Source organism: Larus michahellis, chromosome 3, assembly GCF_964199755.1.
Source record: "Larus michahellis chromosome 3, bLarMic1.1, whole genome shotgun sequence".
NCBI lineage: Eukaryota > Metazoa > Chordata > Aves > Charadriiformes > Laridae > Larus > Larus michahellis.
Window position 1 is genome coordinate 99,531,578 of NC_133898.1, and position 17,136 is coordinate 99,548,713.

The 17,136-nt window shown below is 37.6% G+C and overlaps 1 protein-coding gene across 2 annotated transcripts in view; it reads left to right on the top strand.

Annotated features, from left to right (window-relative positions):
• The window catches only part of LMBRD1 (LMBR1 domain containing 1), an 81,765-nt gene that overhangs the window by 35,252 nt on the left and 29,377 nt on the right, over positions 1 to 17,136 (top strand). For both annotated transcript variants that reach the window (XM_074581457.1, XM_074581458.1), the window contains exons 8-9: positions 8,321 to 8,446; positions 10,974 to 11,126. In XM_074581457.1, coding sequence (XP_074437558.1) covers positions 8,321 to 8,446; positions 10,974 to 11,126 — 279 coding nt within the window. The remainder of the gene's footprint in view (positions 1 to 8,320; positions 8,447 to 10,973; positions 11,127 to 17,136) is intronic.

Here is a 17,136-nt window from a genome sequence, read left to right on the forward strand (position 1 = left end):
AAAAGTGTAGATGAACTCTGTTACAAACGCTCACCTGAAAGATAAGTCCATATAACTGACAAGAGCATAAGCATTGATGTAACTTTTCTCAAGTATATGCAATGTTTAAATGAGTAACACCGTTTAAACTTATTTCTTGGTATGGCACAACTTTCAGTGTAATCTTGAATTGGTAGTTGCTTTTCTGTTTCACAGCTTTAATGCCAAAAGAAGTAGACTTTGTTTTGTAATGCATAATACTGGAGTATTTAAAATTGTTTTGTAAGAAATGTGAACAAGTGATCCTCAGGAGGGCTCTGCAAATCCATGACCTTGATGATTTATACTGACAGCTTTCCATGTCTATAACTGTGGAATATAACAAGAAAATGATAAATTAGGGCTGCAGTGCTTGGTTTGAAACAGTTTCACAGATGATGTAGTTTGCATCTATTCTTTCATTAATGTATTTTGCGTTGAAATGGTTTTACATTGCCTTAGGTATTAATACAATAGTTGTTGTCAGCTCCAGATTGCTATTTGAATTCAAGGCAGAATAACATATTACTCACACAATGATAGGCAGATTAACTTTTGAGTGATCTTGTGCATCTCATTTAGCATGTCCTTGAAGGATGATTGTAATTGGCTCTGTAATTTTCCAAAACATTTAATAAGCATGGTTTGATTTCTTATGAAACTGTAAAATGATCCTTTTTCCTCCATCCTGAAACAGGTGTTAAAGCTGTTTGTCTTGTGACAGATTTAATGATCTTTTCACACCTGTTTTTGTCCAGAGTATGATTTACTTTTCTTGCAGTTGACTTATTTTTTTTTAACAGCCAAAAAGCTTAAAGCCTTTTATAATCTGTCTAACCTTAAAAGCAGTCATTTGCTACCAATTTTCTTTTAAGTAGACATCAAACAGTTATTGAGAAATCTACGAGTTAGTAGCATGCATCGTCATTACTACTTGATCACTTCAATGTCAATTCTTAAATATAAAAGAAATGTAGTTATTTGATTATGTTCACTTCTCTGTGAAGCAGTAAATAACAGAAATAGCGAACCAATTTAAGTGTTCTTTGTTTTAACAATCTGATTGCTACTGCAGTCTTGGAGAATTGTAGATATTAAACTGCTGGATCAATGATAGTTTTGTATTTTGTTTAGAGTTGTAGCTTGAAAGGAGATTAATCTTTTGTTTGGTGGTTAATGCTCTTCTAAGCCTGATGGAGCAATGCAGAAGATGGCAACTGGGCATAATAATTATGCTCAGTATTACAGCTGAGTCAGAGTTAACTTTTTTACAGATGATATGTCCAGCAAGCACAAGCTTAGTGTGAGTAGTAGAACAGCATACTGTAGTATAGAGGCTGTCATACTCAGTTTCTGTGTCTTACAAACCTTGATTGCATTTTTTTGTCCACTTAAACATTGATAAATGAGACAGTCTTTGTATGGTGGAGAGGGAGCGTTAATATGAAAAATGAAGGTGAAAGTATTAGAAAGATACTGTAGTAATGAGTGTTAAAGAAATGGATAAACAGGTACTCTGGGGACTGTTTGTTGTGCACAACAGATCATGCAAGAAATGCCATACTGAGCATACCAGTTCAGTTTAGTCCATTTGTTCCATGCTTTGAGAATTTTTTAGAATTTTTTTCAAAAACTTACATCTTCTTTTTTAGCAGCTAAAGATTGGAAACTAAAACTTCCCATGAAAGAATTGAAATTTTACTAGTTAGCATGTTGAATGATTTTCCAAGCTGTATAGGATGTGCTTTTCCAAAAAAAACCCCCAACCAAACAAAAAAACAAAACAAAAAAAGACCAAAACCAAAAACAAAGCAAAACATCCCACAACTGTCAATGAGATGGTGTACCATCTTCAGATGTGTTTAGAAGGCTTTATCCTTTACTCTTCACAATTTAGGGAGGATGTGTGAACCACTGTCACTCTTTGCCATGCTTAATGGTGTTCTGGAAATAAGGTTCTTGAATTCCAGTTTTTCTTTGGAATGGTAGCATGTGTAGAGAGCTGGAGATGGAAGCAGATTTCTTTAATATGAGAAAGTAGATGACTATTACTTGTAGAGTTGGATTACTTTTCAATAAAACTATGCAGTCTAGGTGCACAAGAGAAGAAAGGTGCAGTTTCAAGAAAAAAGGTAGAGTGCTATTTCCTCTTACAGGCAATGCTTCTGAGTTTGTATTGGTGTGACACATGAGTGTACCACATCTGAGGCTACTTAATTGTAGTAGCTTAGCTTACAACAGAAGCAATGCTGACAAGGGTGCACTGTATCCTTATGGAACAGTGCTCAGTGTAGGCAACTGAGCTATATCAGTTGCTGTGAGGGATAAAACGTATCGTAATATGACTTCCCTTATGCTTATTGTAATTTAAAAAGCTAATTAGGCTATGAATACAGAAAAATTCGCTTCTATACCAAAATTGTATGGAAATAGAGGATTTTTTTTGTGGGACATTCATATTGAAACAAACTAGCTTGCATTTGGCTCGTACATCTTCATTGCGTACCCTAAACTAGAGTTGTTTTAAAACGTGAATAGATGCATTTTTGATCAGGGTCTAGTTGCTAAAATTGAACATTTTGTCTTTCATGGTCACACTTTCAGATGAAGACTTGAAACAAGCTGTTATAAGAGAATAGGGATTTGAATATTTGTATAAAGTTATGAGCATTTATTCTTATGCCTCCTATATAGTGATATAATAACAAGTGAAGTACTGTTACTTTTTTATTCAGCTGTTTGATATGACTTCACTAGAGGGCAGTGCTAGGCAAGAAATGTTTATCAGGATTCATTTCTACACTTTTTGCCCAAGATTATATATACAGACCTTTTAAAATACCTCAATGACAGCATTTAAAAGCCATATCCACTTGATATATGGCCCTGTAAAAATAAATGGAATAGGGAGTCTTTCTGATGTGCTATACAAGTACTTCCTGATAATTTCTTGAAATCACAAGCTTAATTCTTAAAAAAATCTTTAACTAGAAAAAGTTGGTAAACTACCTTCAGTTACATTGGTGGTTGTCTGCTGAACTGATCACAACTTACCTCTTCTGTTTGATCTCTAACAAGGAGAAATTATCCTGTTTGGGCTGCAAGTTAATCATTAGGCTGTATCTTACTAGTTGAGCATAGCAGATGTAGAAAAGTAAAACATAATAATTTTCTAACTAAACAATGATGCCTGATGGTTTCAGGCTTTTTGCAATAGATGTTCAAAGTTAGCTTTAACTTGTTTAAGCCTTTCCTAAAGGCATTTGCTATATTCATTTCAATGTGTTTTTTTTCTGTGCTCTTGACTGATCTGTATGCTTATGACTGATCTGGTTGCTTATTAGGTGTTCCCACATTAGTAATGCACCCTTTTCAGTCGAAATCTTGGGTAGCTTGTGCAATTTAAAAATGTTAAACTAGCAGCTACGGTTCCCAGTGGAAAGCCTTTTTCGATCTTTTTAATACTCAAAGGTTTGTCCCTGAAGTAGTTGCTTGCTGTAGCTCTTGTAAAACATAATTGTACAACTTTTCTCAACTCCACCTGTTCTATAACTTTTGTTTATGAGTGACTACTAACATACTGGGCAATTAATAAGAAAGCCTATTCCCTTATCTAGCCATGGGTTATGTGAGTTTGGCAAGTCTAAAATATTGTAAGATGCTGAGTCTGCAAGAGACCAAAGGATCAGAACAGCAGCTCTTCCTTCTAAATATTAACTGTGTGATGACAGGGGAATAGCTGGATCTGCTGTGGACAGTATGGGAAGGAAAGGGTCACAGGAGATGTGAAGAATAAGCAAACTGGAAGCAATGCTAATGTAATCTCTACTGAGGTATTTTAGTGGTCTTTCTGGAGCACAGAGTATATTAGGGCTCAATGGCATGCTGAGAGAACAGCTACAGGATGCTTCTCACTGTTCTTCAATGCCTACTGATACTGCACAAACAGTAGTGAACTAACTGTTGCTTTCATGTGAGTTACAGGCTCCTGCTTTACTGATGACAGATTTGTTTACAAATTCTTCTCAGGCCTAGCTACCAATTTTGTAAATAACAAATAAGAAGTGTTAAGAGCTTTGTTTAGACTGGTGTGGTTTTTATAGGCTAGGTAAGCTGGGTTTTCTGTTGCTTTGCTTATGTTATTCTGTTATTTTTTCCTTTCCTCCTTTAGAATAGAAGGCCACCTACTTCAAGAAATCTATGAAGTATAAATATGAACTTCATCCATCCAGAGATATTATCTTTATTGCCTGTGGGCAAACTCTCAAATTGGAATGAGACAGCTGCTCAAGGATAATGCCCTCTAACTTGTACTCATTAGGTAGTGAGCTCTTTGGGTTTGCTTTCCAGCCGTTAAGCTAACTGATAGGGGGTTATGTATTGTATGGATCACTTGTGGGAGTTCAAGAAAGGGGATTCTTCCATAAAATAAGTTATTCTAACTATAAACTTAAATTTATTTTTTCCTGCTGTAAAACGGGGTTTTAGTGAAGCTGATCAGACATTCAGTAACAGTAGTGATAGCAACCTGAGACTTTAAAGACCTAACTTAGCAGCATGAGTTATTAGATACCAACCTGAACAGTTACTGTTAGTACTAGATTCAGTTCATCTTGAAGAACCTATGTGGAAAAAACTATGTAGGCTGTAATTGCCTGTTACGTGTGGATGACTTTTTATTCTTTAGTGCATTTCCTCTTATCTGACTTAACGTTTCTAGGCAAAGGTTGTCTAAATATAAGTCCTAGAAACCATTGTTTCACTGGTGTAAATAAGTTAAGGCTTAATTACTTGTTTTATCAAAATTCATGTATAAAAACTAACTTGCTGTAAGTACTTTAATGGCTCTTCTGATTTGCTTTTATTCATATTCCAAACTTTGAGCCACCAGTTTGTTTGAGGACTGAGCCCTCTGTTATGGCTTTGGTTTTCCTGTGTTATCTTTGATATGTTGCTTGCTTGTTGAATTGCAGATGCCCAAAACAATAGCCCATTAATAACTTACACTTGCACTAACACAGAGGATTAAAACTTTGTTTGGAGGAGCCTAGAATTTCTACATCAGCCTTAAGGCAAATGCAGCCCTGAAACTGAGCTAATACAGCTTCCGTTCAGACCTGTGACACATCACATGAGATGGCTCATCTTTCTGTCCTTTATTCTATATATTGATGTCCTGAAGGACCAGTGTGGCTTTTTCCCTCACTGATGATGAGAGGTTTACTTGCATAATCATCTCACTATTACCATCTTTTGTATCCAAGGAAGGAACTTAGGCTGCCTTTATCACTAGAGCAAGCTTGATGCTCAAGTATAATTCACATCTGCAAAACAGTAAAACAATGCATTGCTTAGAGTTGCAGTTTGCTTTATAGAAACTTGGATTTAGAACTTTAAATTTAATTCCTTAACTATTTCTGTTGGGCAAAAAAAATTGCTATCTGTTAGTTGATCGTAGCTGTTTGAAGCAAACAGGTGGAAGTCTCTGCTTAATGGTAAAATCTTAATTGCTTCTAAGTTTAGGATTGTAAAATTGTGTAGGCCTATTGTCACAGCAATCTCTTTACTGTATTTGCTTCTACATACTGAATGCCTTTGGCTCTGGCTGGAAATGTTTTGGGTTCCACAGAGGGACCTCGGTTAGAATTGCACCCTGTATTTTAGTTATGAGCCTGGATAGTGTTTATACTTCCACCTAAATTCTGGAGCTATGCTGTTAGCAGCCGGACCTGAGTGAGCTCTTCAGGGTCAATATGGGCCAAATACTATTCAGTCTACAAAAATGATCTGGATGCTGGGGTGAGTGTATAGTCATCGAGTTTGATATCAAACTGGGAGAGGTAGATACAACAGAATGTAAGAGCCACTGTAGAGACATTTTTCAGGTGGGAAGATTGGGCCAACAAGAATGACATCAGGTTTAGCAGATGTTAAGGCCTTCTCTTGGAATGGGTTAATTCTAAGCAACAGTTCATGCTGGGGTCTGACCCAGCTGGTGGATGGCTCTGCTGAAAAGGGCCTGGAAGTCCTAGTGGACAGCAAGCTGAACATGAGGCAGCAACGTGCCCCGCAGCAGAAGGGCAAACAGTGTCCTGGGCTGCATCACCAAGAGCATAGCTAGTACATCAAGGGAGATGATTATTCCTCTGTACTTTGCACTTCCAAAGCCACACCTGGGAATACTGTGTCTCATTTTGGTCCCCCAGTTTAAGAAACTGGAAAACTGCAGAGGCTCCAGTGGAGGCTTGTGAAAGTGATCAGAGAGCTGGAGAGCACAACCCATAAAGAAAGGTTGAAGGAATTCTTTCTTTGGCCTAGAGAAGATGAGGACTGGGGGGAGACTGCTTTTTAGCTCCTGTAGATAGCAAAGCAGCCTTATCTTTTTAAAAGAGATACTCTAAAGGGAGAGCTGAACCACACTTACGGACAGAGTTGTAAAGTCCAGCCTAAGTTAAATTCTTTTCCTTACCTAAAATACTTAATTTTGTAGTAGGCCTTCCTGTGGTTGTATAGCTGTTTTCAAACCAGAACTTCTAGAGTGTCAAGTTTTGTTGCCATTACTAGCCTGTGATAAGAGATGTCTGTCCCTTTTATAGCTTTTTACAGTAAAAAAACTGTAACTTAGGGACTGAAATTGACAGTTACCTTTTGTAGCTTTTCTCCTACCCTTACTTAAATGCTCTAAAGTGTAATGCTTTAAAAACAGGTTCCACTGTTTCCTTGGGTTTGAAGCCTGTTGAGAGATGCACATGCTGTCTGCTTGTTGAACTTAACTGACACTGTTCCGACAATTTACTGGTAATTGTCACTCTAAACATAAGAAACCTAATTCCACAGTAAGTGAACAAGGCTGTCAGACTGCTAAACTTCTGTTTCATGCTTTCATAGCCTACTACTGGGGAGAATGTTTCTTGATACCATGGAGTACTATTGCTTGCAAAGTGAAACTGAAGTTTGTAGGGTCAGTGTCAGATATTTTTATTGAAATGCTTACTAATTTAAATAGTTAATGTGGTTTTGAGCTACAATACTAGTAACTAAGACTCCTTTGTTAAAGGAGCTTAGAAATGGGTGTTGGTGGCAGGGTATATGGCATGTTGAAAAATACACCCAAAAAAATGGACAGTGTCTTGCTTTGAGTGCACCGCATGAGTCATTAGTATGCCTAAGTAGGTTCTTAAGCAGGTCAAATCAAGTCTTCTGTACAGACAGCTCATGTGATCTGACAGCATGTATGGTGATATAACACACTAGCATTTGTGTTAAATCTGTTCTCAGTATGAAATATAAAGCTGTGCTCAGAGGAGGGAGAGGCATTCCTGTGGAAGTCTCTAATGCTTATTTCTGAAGCTAGTGAATGTTCAGATAATGAGCACTCTAGTACTAAACTGCATGTATTAATTGTGATCAAAAGAAAGAAAAGAAAATCCTTTCTGCTGAGCTCTGCACCAAGAACAACCTGCCACCAACAGCCTCCCACCCACAGTAAAACAAATAAAAAGCCGATGGCTAATGTCTCTAAACTACTTGGAAAAACTTCTGACTGTGGTCTTTATCTGTAAGACTCATAGGTTAGCAGGGAGGAAATAGTGGCATTTTCTTGTTTATCTCACCTTAAGTATCTGTTTCTCTTCATGTTCGCAGAAAACTTAGACTTTGCATTGGAAAAAATCTGGGTATAGTGTTGATATAGAAGCTGGCAAACACTTTGAATGGTATAGGATTTAATAACTAGGAGTAAATGCCAACAAAACTTATGATTGTGAATGTGTATCTAAGCAGTCTTTGAATGTAACTGAGTTTACATGTTTACCTAACTTCTCTTCACTGCAGAATTTTTTTAGTAAATCATATGCTTGCTTTTAAAATGAAATTATGTAGGAAGCTGAAGACTACTGGCTACAAAGAAATTGTCTACTGTGCTTCTAAAAGTTCCTACAGTAACTTCAATATCTAGAGGTTACTGTATTACACAATATTTTGATTATGATCTAAAGTGGAAAGTTAAGGTTTTGGGATGTGAAGTCATTTGACCAAAAAAACCACAAGGGCTAGCTTGATAAATCTTCAGTGGGCTACGTTTAAGTACTATTGGAACAATGCAGGACACTGGAATCTCCATAGCATGCTTGTTAGGTTTTGCTCAAACCATGAAAAGAATTTTTTGCCTTAGTCTGTGGAAGGAGTTTGGGGGGAGGGCGAAAAATAGCAGTGATACTTTAAGGCTGCTGTATTTTTTACCTGTATCAGATGAAAACATGTGGCAGAAAATTTGAGTATGTATGTTTCCTTTTTACTTTAGGCTTATGGTATGTCAGCTTTGCCCCTAAACTTGATTAAGGGAACTACCAGTGCAGCTTATGAACGTTTAGAGAACACTGAAGATATTGAAGAAGTGGAGCAACATTTATTAAGGATTAAATCAAAGGTATGGTCTTCACTGTTCTCACTTGCTTAATGACTTTTTTTCTTGCTTACAGGTTTATGGTCATGCTGCAGAGAGTTTTTGTTGCAGAAAGAATAGCAAGTCAGAAGTGACTAGCTTGCAGTTATTTTAATTATTTGGAAACAAACGTGGTCACTTGTGTAGTAAAGATCAGGTTTTCTTTATCAGACCTGAAGCAGTAGTTATTTCTCTCTAGGTAATAATAGTGATGATGAGCTAACCTCAAACTTCTCCAGTCCTTCTTGGATATATGCAAGGGATACTTTGTAGAAGTTAAGAATATTAACCTCACTGAGTCTGCTACCAGATATGGCATCCAATTTGTTGATACTTGCTCAATGTAGTTATCAACACTGGATACTTGCCACATGGAGCTGTCATGAGTTAGATTCATCAAACTATTAATCATCTTTATGAATAAATAACAGCCCTAGATATTCACGCTTCCCAGTTAATGTACCTTGCTGTTATAAATAATTTCTTTATGAAAAGCATATATGGAAATCTCTGTTCTGAATCCTAAACATCCCTAGGATGTTAGCACCATTTATAAGCCCATGATGGCTTTGCAGCTCACTGAAACGCTGTGCCTAATGTAAGCAGGATATTTAACAACCGAAGAGTGCGAACTGGAGGAGAAGATTTCTCCTTTACATACAAGATGCTAGGGACGCCTTTTCCCAACCTATTTCAGATAATGATTTGACTAGTGTTTTCTCAGCACTGGGTGGGGGGAAGGGGCGTTAAGATGCATCACTTCTGTTGTAGCAGTCCATCTGTGCCGTTGTGTGCTCTGTGATAGTAGACCTCAGCAGCGTTGAAATGGTTCCAACAGTCCTCCCTTGATCCTTGGCTAGCTCCACACAGTGTGGGCACCTTCAGTGTTCTAGAATCTTGTTGCATAATGAAACCTAAAAAAGTAGTCTCCCCCAGTTTAAATTGCAAAGTTTAGGCTTTTTTAGAGTACTACTATGACAAAGGTATCTGTATTACTGAAATCAGTATGAAAAAAATAAAAATTCCCTGAAAAATGGACCATTATGTATTACAGAAGACTATGTTGGATTATGAGAGTTTGCAAGCAACTGCACTTGTTGTTTGATCTAGGTAACAAATGGGATCAAAAAGTGCAAAGTCTTTCCATTGTATCTATATATTAAAGTGACCATTAGTATAAACTAATTTTCTTTAATTTATGGTTTATGGTCAAGATTCTACCTCTGTGTAATTGAAATCTCAGTTCTTGAGTTACGTTTGCATGAAGTGATGAAGAAAGTGAGTGTTACTGAGGGTAATATACAGTGAAAACTAGAAGTATGAAAGTCTGCTACTTACTACATACTGAATCTTTTCATTAGATTATGGTCTTCTGCTATTAGTACACCTTATAGCTTTATTTCATTAATCTTAAATAATCAAAGCTTGGACTTGCAGCTTGGGAGCTTGGACTGTTTTCAAAAAGTCTTTTTTAACTCACTAAGATATGGAGAATATGTGTTCCTGTTAGAAGTACATTGTGATCTCCAATTTTTCACATATGCCTAGAATGTGATCTTAGTCTTGTAATCTTTTTGAGAAATTTATCCAAAATAGATTTGCTTTAACTTCACTGCGTGTGAAGTGTTTCACTATTTGCAGGAAGGCTTATTTAAAGTACAAGGGGAAAAAAACTGAATAGGGAATTTCAAAATTATAAATACATAGTGGAAGAGATACTAAAACTACAAGAATCCTTTTTTATCTAAGGATCAGTTTTATCTAAGGATACAGTAGCATCAATGTTAAAAACAATTCTGGTTCAGTTACCTAATGCCTATTTTGTTGCTTTTGCTTACTAATGTATAACTGAGACTTAAGGATGTGCCACTTGGTATACAGCAGAGTGCAATGGTACTTTCTCAGTATTTAGAGGCTCAGAATTAAAGTACATTATTAAACATAATCATCAAATTAACAATTATCTGGTACACTCAACTAATTCTTGGGGTAATGGTGCCACCTGTTTAGATTTATGTAAAGTTATTTTTTGGTGCAGCAGGTCATCTTGCTCTTGCAAGTACAAGAAACATAGCTGAGTATCTGTAGTGTAATGCTGGAAAGAAACTACAGATGCCAAGCTTAATATATTGGCTTAGTTGTGGAATTTAATTGGAAAGTAGCTCTCAAAGTCATCAGGTTCAACCCTCTACACAAAGCAAGGACCTCTTTCAGATTAGGTTAGGTAATTCAGATCACATCTGGGTATTTAAGTGTTTCTAGACATGGAGACTACCCACCCTGTTAAAATTTTTGGCCATCCTCACTGTGAAGAGTGTTTTCTACCACCTCATAGGAATTCCTCTTATTGCAGCTTCTGACTTTTGCACTTCATCCTCTTGCTATGCATAGTAACAGTGTGAGTTATATACTACAAAGTCTTTGGAGTTGTTGTAACTCATTAAACTAGATGTCAAATCTATTTTCTTGATTTGATGTTCCTTGATCTCTTGCACTATTTTTTGGTACCCAGTGCAGAGATGGTCGGCCTCTGTCATCAAGGGATAGACGGACTGTACAACAACTGGAAGAGAGACTAAGGACACTTCGAAGAAGAGAGAGGCATCTGGAGTCTATTGAGAAAAGCTGGTGGACAAAGTTCTGTGAAGCTATCCGGCCTCTAAAGGTAAAAGTTTTTTGTATTGGAGTAACTTCCACTTTTCTTCTTCCAATATAAATGGTAGGTAAAGTTTATCAATTAACATCCTGAATATCAACTACTTATTTTTCTAATTATTATTGTACTACACAGTGACAGCCCTATAGCAAGCTCTGAGCTCTAGGGAAACCTTTTATTTTGCCTAAAATATGATGAAGACTGAAAAGGAGCGAGTCCTAGCTGATCTACTGTAGTGTCATTGCCAGGGAAAATCTGAATATCTTACCTTCTCAGGCATGTGAAAATGGGAAGAAGAGAAGAAAGAATTCTATAGCTGTCAGGTAGCTTAAGTTAATCTAAATTACATGTAGCCAGCAGAGGTGAGAGATACTTTGATGAGAATATATGCATTTGGAATGAGCATCTTGCCAAGTAATTACTTGATCAATAGTAAGCTAGCTGTGTGGAACTTACATCTTCATACTTAACCAGTGCAAAGGAAACTGTTACTGGGGCAAAGCTTTGATCTTGGTCTCTTTTTTGATCTTAGGACTTTGATTTTAGTAGATACCTGGTTTTAAAAGCCAGTACTTTTATGGAACAGTACTGCCATATAGAGTATTTTTTGCCAACTAGATGTAGGAAGAAATTTTAGCATTACTTCAAACTGTAGCCTGCACTTTGAAAAGCTGAAGGAGGAGTATAAGTAATTTCCTCTAACATCATTGCTACTGTTAATGCCGAGTACCAATGGAAATGGGCTGATATTGAAAGCTTTTGTTCAACTCTGGTGTGAAATTTAGTGGAGTTATCTTTCTGTGATACATTAGAAACCTAGACTTGGCCTTTCATTTAAAGGGCAAATATCCCTAACTATTCACTTTAACAGTTTGGATGCTTCCTTTGATTCAAAACAGCTTGTGTAGTTTCTTTAACTTCTCACATTAACTTTGATAAATGCATTGGCCGTATCTATTGTGTGTAGGACTTTAACAGTTCATTGTGTTCTTATAGGATAGTGTACAATAGCATTAGTTACTTGCAGATTACCACTTATGGTCAAGATGGTATTCCAGTGTCTCTTTGTTCTTGTGGTTTGAATGCTTTTTATTCTCTCAATGTGACAGTTACTGTGAATTTGTGACTTTAAAATTGCAGACTAAATGGGAGTTGCAGGTGGATAATTTTTTCCTGACAGATTTTCACTTAGAATAGGGTTGTGCTATGAAGCATGTTACAGAACTTGTTTACTTTGATTTCTTCCTTGAGCTGTCCTGTGAAGGTGATAATATCTGTCAATTAATAACACCTTAACTCTTACAGGACTGTTTTACTTTAATAGCATTTGAGTTATCTTTCTACATATGTAACTTGTTAATCCTTCAACCTAGTGGCTTTCATGAAAAGGAAATATTTTAATATCTATTTATAATACTTCTGATCAATGTAGAAATGCAGAAAATATTTTGGAGCTTTGCTTACTGCTTTTGCAACAATTAACTTATATCTTTAGTACAATGTGTATATTATTCCTCAAGAATGTGTCTGTTTCTCAGACTTCAAGAGAAATTCCATTTGTTGTGAGGCAAGTACTAGATATGGAAAACACTATTTCTGCTTTGTGTTTGGGATGGTCAGGTTTGAGAGTTGCAAACTCTTACTGGGACTAGCAGAACAGAGTAATGTGTTCAGGAATGCTGTTAAATATCTATTAGCTTGTGATTTGTTGTTAAAGTCAAAACTTCTTTCTCTTTAGAGTAAGCTTTCTTTGACATGGAATAAAGTAAATTTTGAGAACACTTGTTTTAAGCTTTATCTTTGAGTTAGCTTTGATTTTAATTTAGTCTAAAGCACCACCTCAAAGATCTCAACTAAATGAGTAATGGTCAGCACGGGGTTGTCAATGTCAAACTTCTTTCTACAAAATGTAGTGTTCCCTTTCAATAACAAATTTACTGCTTCTCCTTTTTATTATTATGGTTTCTTGTGCGTTCATCTGATACTATATTGGTGTAAAAACTGTTGGGGAAAAAAACTCCAGAGCAGATAGTTATGTTTGCTCAATATATGAACAAGACTATAGGTTGTGAAACATGGAAGTCTGCTCCACAATGGTAAGTTTGGAGTATTGCATCAGTTTTTCATGTGGTACTTCAAAACAATTGTGAACCAACTGAAGAGATACCTAAGGTGAGTAATATAAGAAAATTATGTGTTCTGGTTTGAAGATTGAGACCTCTGTGAGCAGACCACGTTCATGTTGCTTAGCCTAAGCGGGGACTTAAAGGCACTGACATCAGTCCAAGTACATGGAAGGTACTACAAAGAGAACAGTGTTCTCTTGATAAATGATAGTGGTACACTTCAACTCTAGGAAGGGAGAGAGAAACTGTTCTCCTATCTAATCTTAATGAGGACTTTGTATAGATGTGTCAGTCTTTCCACCTGCTGCTGAAGGCCTTTAGAGAAGCATAGGTACAGTTAATATGGTCTCGAGGGTGGAGGGCTAGGTTATTCATTTTTTTTTTTTTAATGGGCTTTATATTCCCCCTCTGTCCTTCCTCTGGAGAGAGCTGAAAGAGGGGAAACTGTAGGCAATTGCTTGGATAACAGCCATGCTGGCAGAGTGTTAGTGCAGACTGTAGGTGCTGTCAGGAGTCAGTTTAGCTGCCTCAAAGGTGGTGTGGCTTCCTTCCTGCACTCACACTGCCCCTCCTGCATCAGGGAGGTTGGCAGCATGACAGGCAAGAGGTGTGAATATTTTATATCCTAAGTTTACATAGTGATAACTTACTGTTAAGTGTTCTGCTATATCTAACAATCATTTTTTAACCCATGTTTGCGAGGTTACCTGACACTTTCTGGAAAGTAAGTCATGTCATGTAATAATCTGGTGGGTTAACGTGGCTGCTAAATGCCCACTTAGCTGCTCTCTCACTCCCCATCAACAGGATGGGGGAGGAAATAAGATCAGAAAAAATGGGTAAGTTGAGATAGACAGGGTAATCACTTACCAGTTACCATCATGGGCAAAACAGACTTGAATTAAAATTTATTTGAATGGTAAAAAATAAAGACCACTTAAAATGCCTTCCTGCCCCTCCCCCCACTCTCTCCCAGGCTCAGCTTCACTCCTTTAGTTGTGACTCTGGAGTGGCACAGTGGGGATGGGGAATAGGGGGTTGCCATCAGTCCATAAAACTACTCTGCTGCTGCTTTCTGCTCACACTTTGCTCTTCCAGTATGAGTCTACTCCATGGACTGTAACTTCTCTCAGAAGAACCTGCTTCAGCATGTGGAATCTCTATAGGTTGCAGCTTCCTTTAGAAGATATCCACTTGTTTTGATGTGGGGCCCTCCATGGACTGAGTGTAGTTGTCTGCTCCAGCATGGTGCTCTTAATGGGCTGGGGGGGAGATGTGTGCTCCATTGCCTGGAGCAGCACCTCCTTCTCTGAGCTTGAAGTCTGCAGGGTGCTCTCTCACTTTTTTCCTCTCGCTCCTCTCTACTGTCTGGTATTTTGCCCTTCCTTAGATACATTTTCCCAGAGGGGCCACCAGCTTGGCTGTTGGGCTCAGGTTTGGCCAGCAGTGGGTCAGTTGGAACCAGCTGGAAACAGCTGTGTCCAGCACAGGGCAGCCTCTGGCCTCTCCTCAGAGAGGACATCCCTATAGCCCCTCCTGCTACTGAAACCTTGCCATGTAAACCCAATATAAATAGTAAGTCTTTCCCATGAGGAATCCAGCTTTTGCTTCTTGGTCAGCATAACTGCTCAGTAATGTGCCACCAGTTTTCTTTAACCCATCAATGGATACTAGCCCTGAGAGGATGACTGCCTCTATAAATTTTTGTGTTGCTTCAGTGTTAGTTCAAAGTCATGGAATAGCTGTCCTAAGCAGATTCACAGTTTCTCTTTTGTTGGTACATGAGTCCCACTGTAGGAAACAATTGGGCAGGTGAATATTCTTTTAGCTTTTTGGAGGGGCAAATATTATTGATATTTTGGAAATTAATTTTGAAGTGTTTTTGAAGTACCAGCTAAGTGTGTGGATCATGCGGTCATTCCTGATCAGAATAAATTAAGTCCTAAATTCTATGATTATCTCATAAAACTTTGGAATTATCCATAGATAAAACAAGTTAACTTGACTGATATCTGGGAGCAGGGATAGAGGGCAAAGAGCTCTCTAAATAACTTAAACCTTCCCCTGACCCCAGCACCATCATTTAGGAAGTTGAAGGGAGGGTACCAGAGACATGAATAATGTCAGAAAGACTTATCAATTTGTGACTTGATTATTGGTAGTAGCAATGGAAAAATAATCAATTGAATATTTCTAAATCATTTGGCCTGACTTAAACTGAAATACAGTTCAACTTTCCACTATGACCTAGAAGTAGCATGCTTCCATTTTTTTACTACTGAGAAATGCCTATATTGACATTTTTGTCCTGGCTTTTGCTTAGCCATGTCTTTTAATCCCATATGTTCAAATGTAAAACAAAGCTTTAAGTAAACTAGTGCTTGCTGTCTTCTGCTTTAGCTGTTTCCTTGCTTGCCTGTGTAGAGGCTTTCTATTTAGATGCTAAAGGAACTCATTTCAGGCAGGGGTGTAAGTTGTATTGGTAGGTTTTGTAATATTACTGTTTTTGTAATATCAGCAGTCTTGCATAAAAACATGGTTTGCTGTTTTTTGAAAGTTACTTGTATGCATAATAGCTTGTACAACAGACTGTAGATTAGAGGACCCAAGCAGACACTTAGAGGTGATCAAAGTGATGTAAATGTAAGGCAGCAGCTCTGAAACCTATTCTGTAGCAAATGATTGAGTACAGGTGGATATGGAGTCTGTGTTTTGTAGCTGAGGGATATGAGGAAGTGGCCTGGCAATGGAGCGGTTCAAACTGATTGTAGTGGAGGAGGTAACATAGCTTGAGGTATGGTTGTATTGAGGTCCTGCTTTCAAAAGCACTAGGGAGGAAATAAGACTGTCTTGCATTGAAAGTCAGACTTCCCTTAATATAAATCAAGGGTTGCTTTTTTTTTTGGTAATGACCTTACTAAATTCCTCTGTGGGTTGTTTGGCTGAAACCCAGGCTTTTTGGTTTTTGCCTGTTCTAGTACTGAAAGCTTTTCACCATCAGTTGATAAATAGTCCTGCTAAGAGAACAAGAGCTTTTGATTAAGCGCTGTCCTTTGCTCTGAGGTTGAACATGTATTCATGTTCTAAGGGGCTTGGATTCCTTCTCACTTACGCTGTGACACAAAGCAAAATTATTTTGTAAATGTTCATGGCTAAGTGTATTGAGGGTCTTTGAAGATATTATAATTGGTTTAAAGCTAGTAAACAGCAGTACAGTAGTGTCACAATAAGATTGTGGATGACAGATTTGTCCTCTGGTATAGGTGACAAGTAAAAGGCAGCAGTGAGCATATAGCTCCGGCTGCAATGTTTTTCTAGCCTATCTTAGGCTTGATGTGGGAGGAGGAATGATAGGAAGTACTTATTCATTCCCTTACCCAGATACCAAATGTTACCCAATTGGAGGCATGTTTTTAATTTAGGTCAGGTTGATACTACTTGATAAGGCTCAGCTGGACTATGTAAATTGCAGGCTCAACTGCTGGTCTGAGTGTTGGTATTCTCCTAATTGTTGGCCAAGTAATGGTTAATGGACTAGAAACAAAGTGTCCATTGGTCTGTAATCAGTTGAGGTACAAGGAAAATCTAGGTAGGAAAACAAGGGTCCTTTCTGTGAAAGGCCTGAGACAACTGATGCTCTGAAATTGTGTAAATGTAGGTTGATGTTAATTGCGAATCACTTATGGTTCAGTAGTCTTAATAGCACTGTGGAAATACAGGATGAACTAAGATAGAATGAAGGTCTCTAGTATTAACACTTTCAATCTCATTTTTAATGGGACTGGAGTTGAGGTTGAATCAGGAAAAGGAGTGCTTTTTCAACCACTTATCTACGTCTAAGAATATTATGTACCACTTCAGAAGACAGGCATATTCCAGAGGAGACATAGATA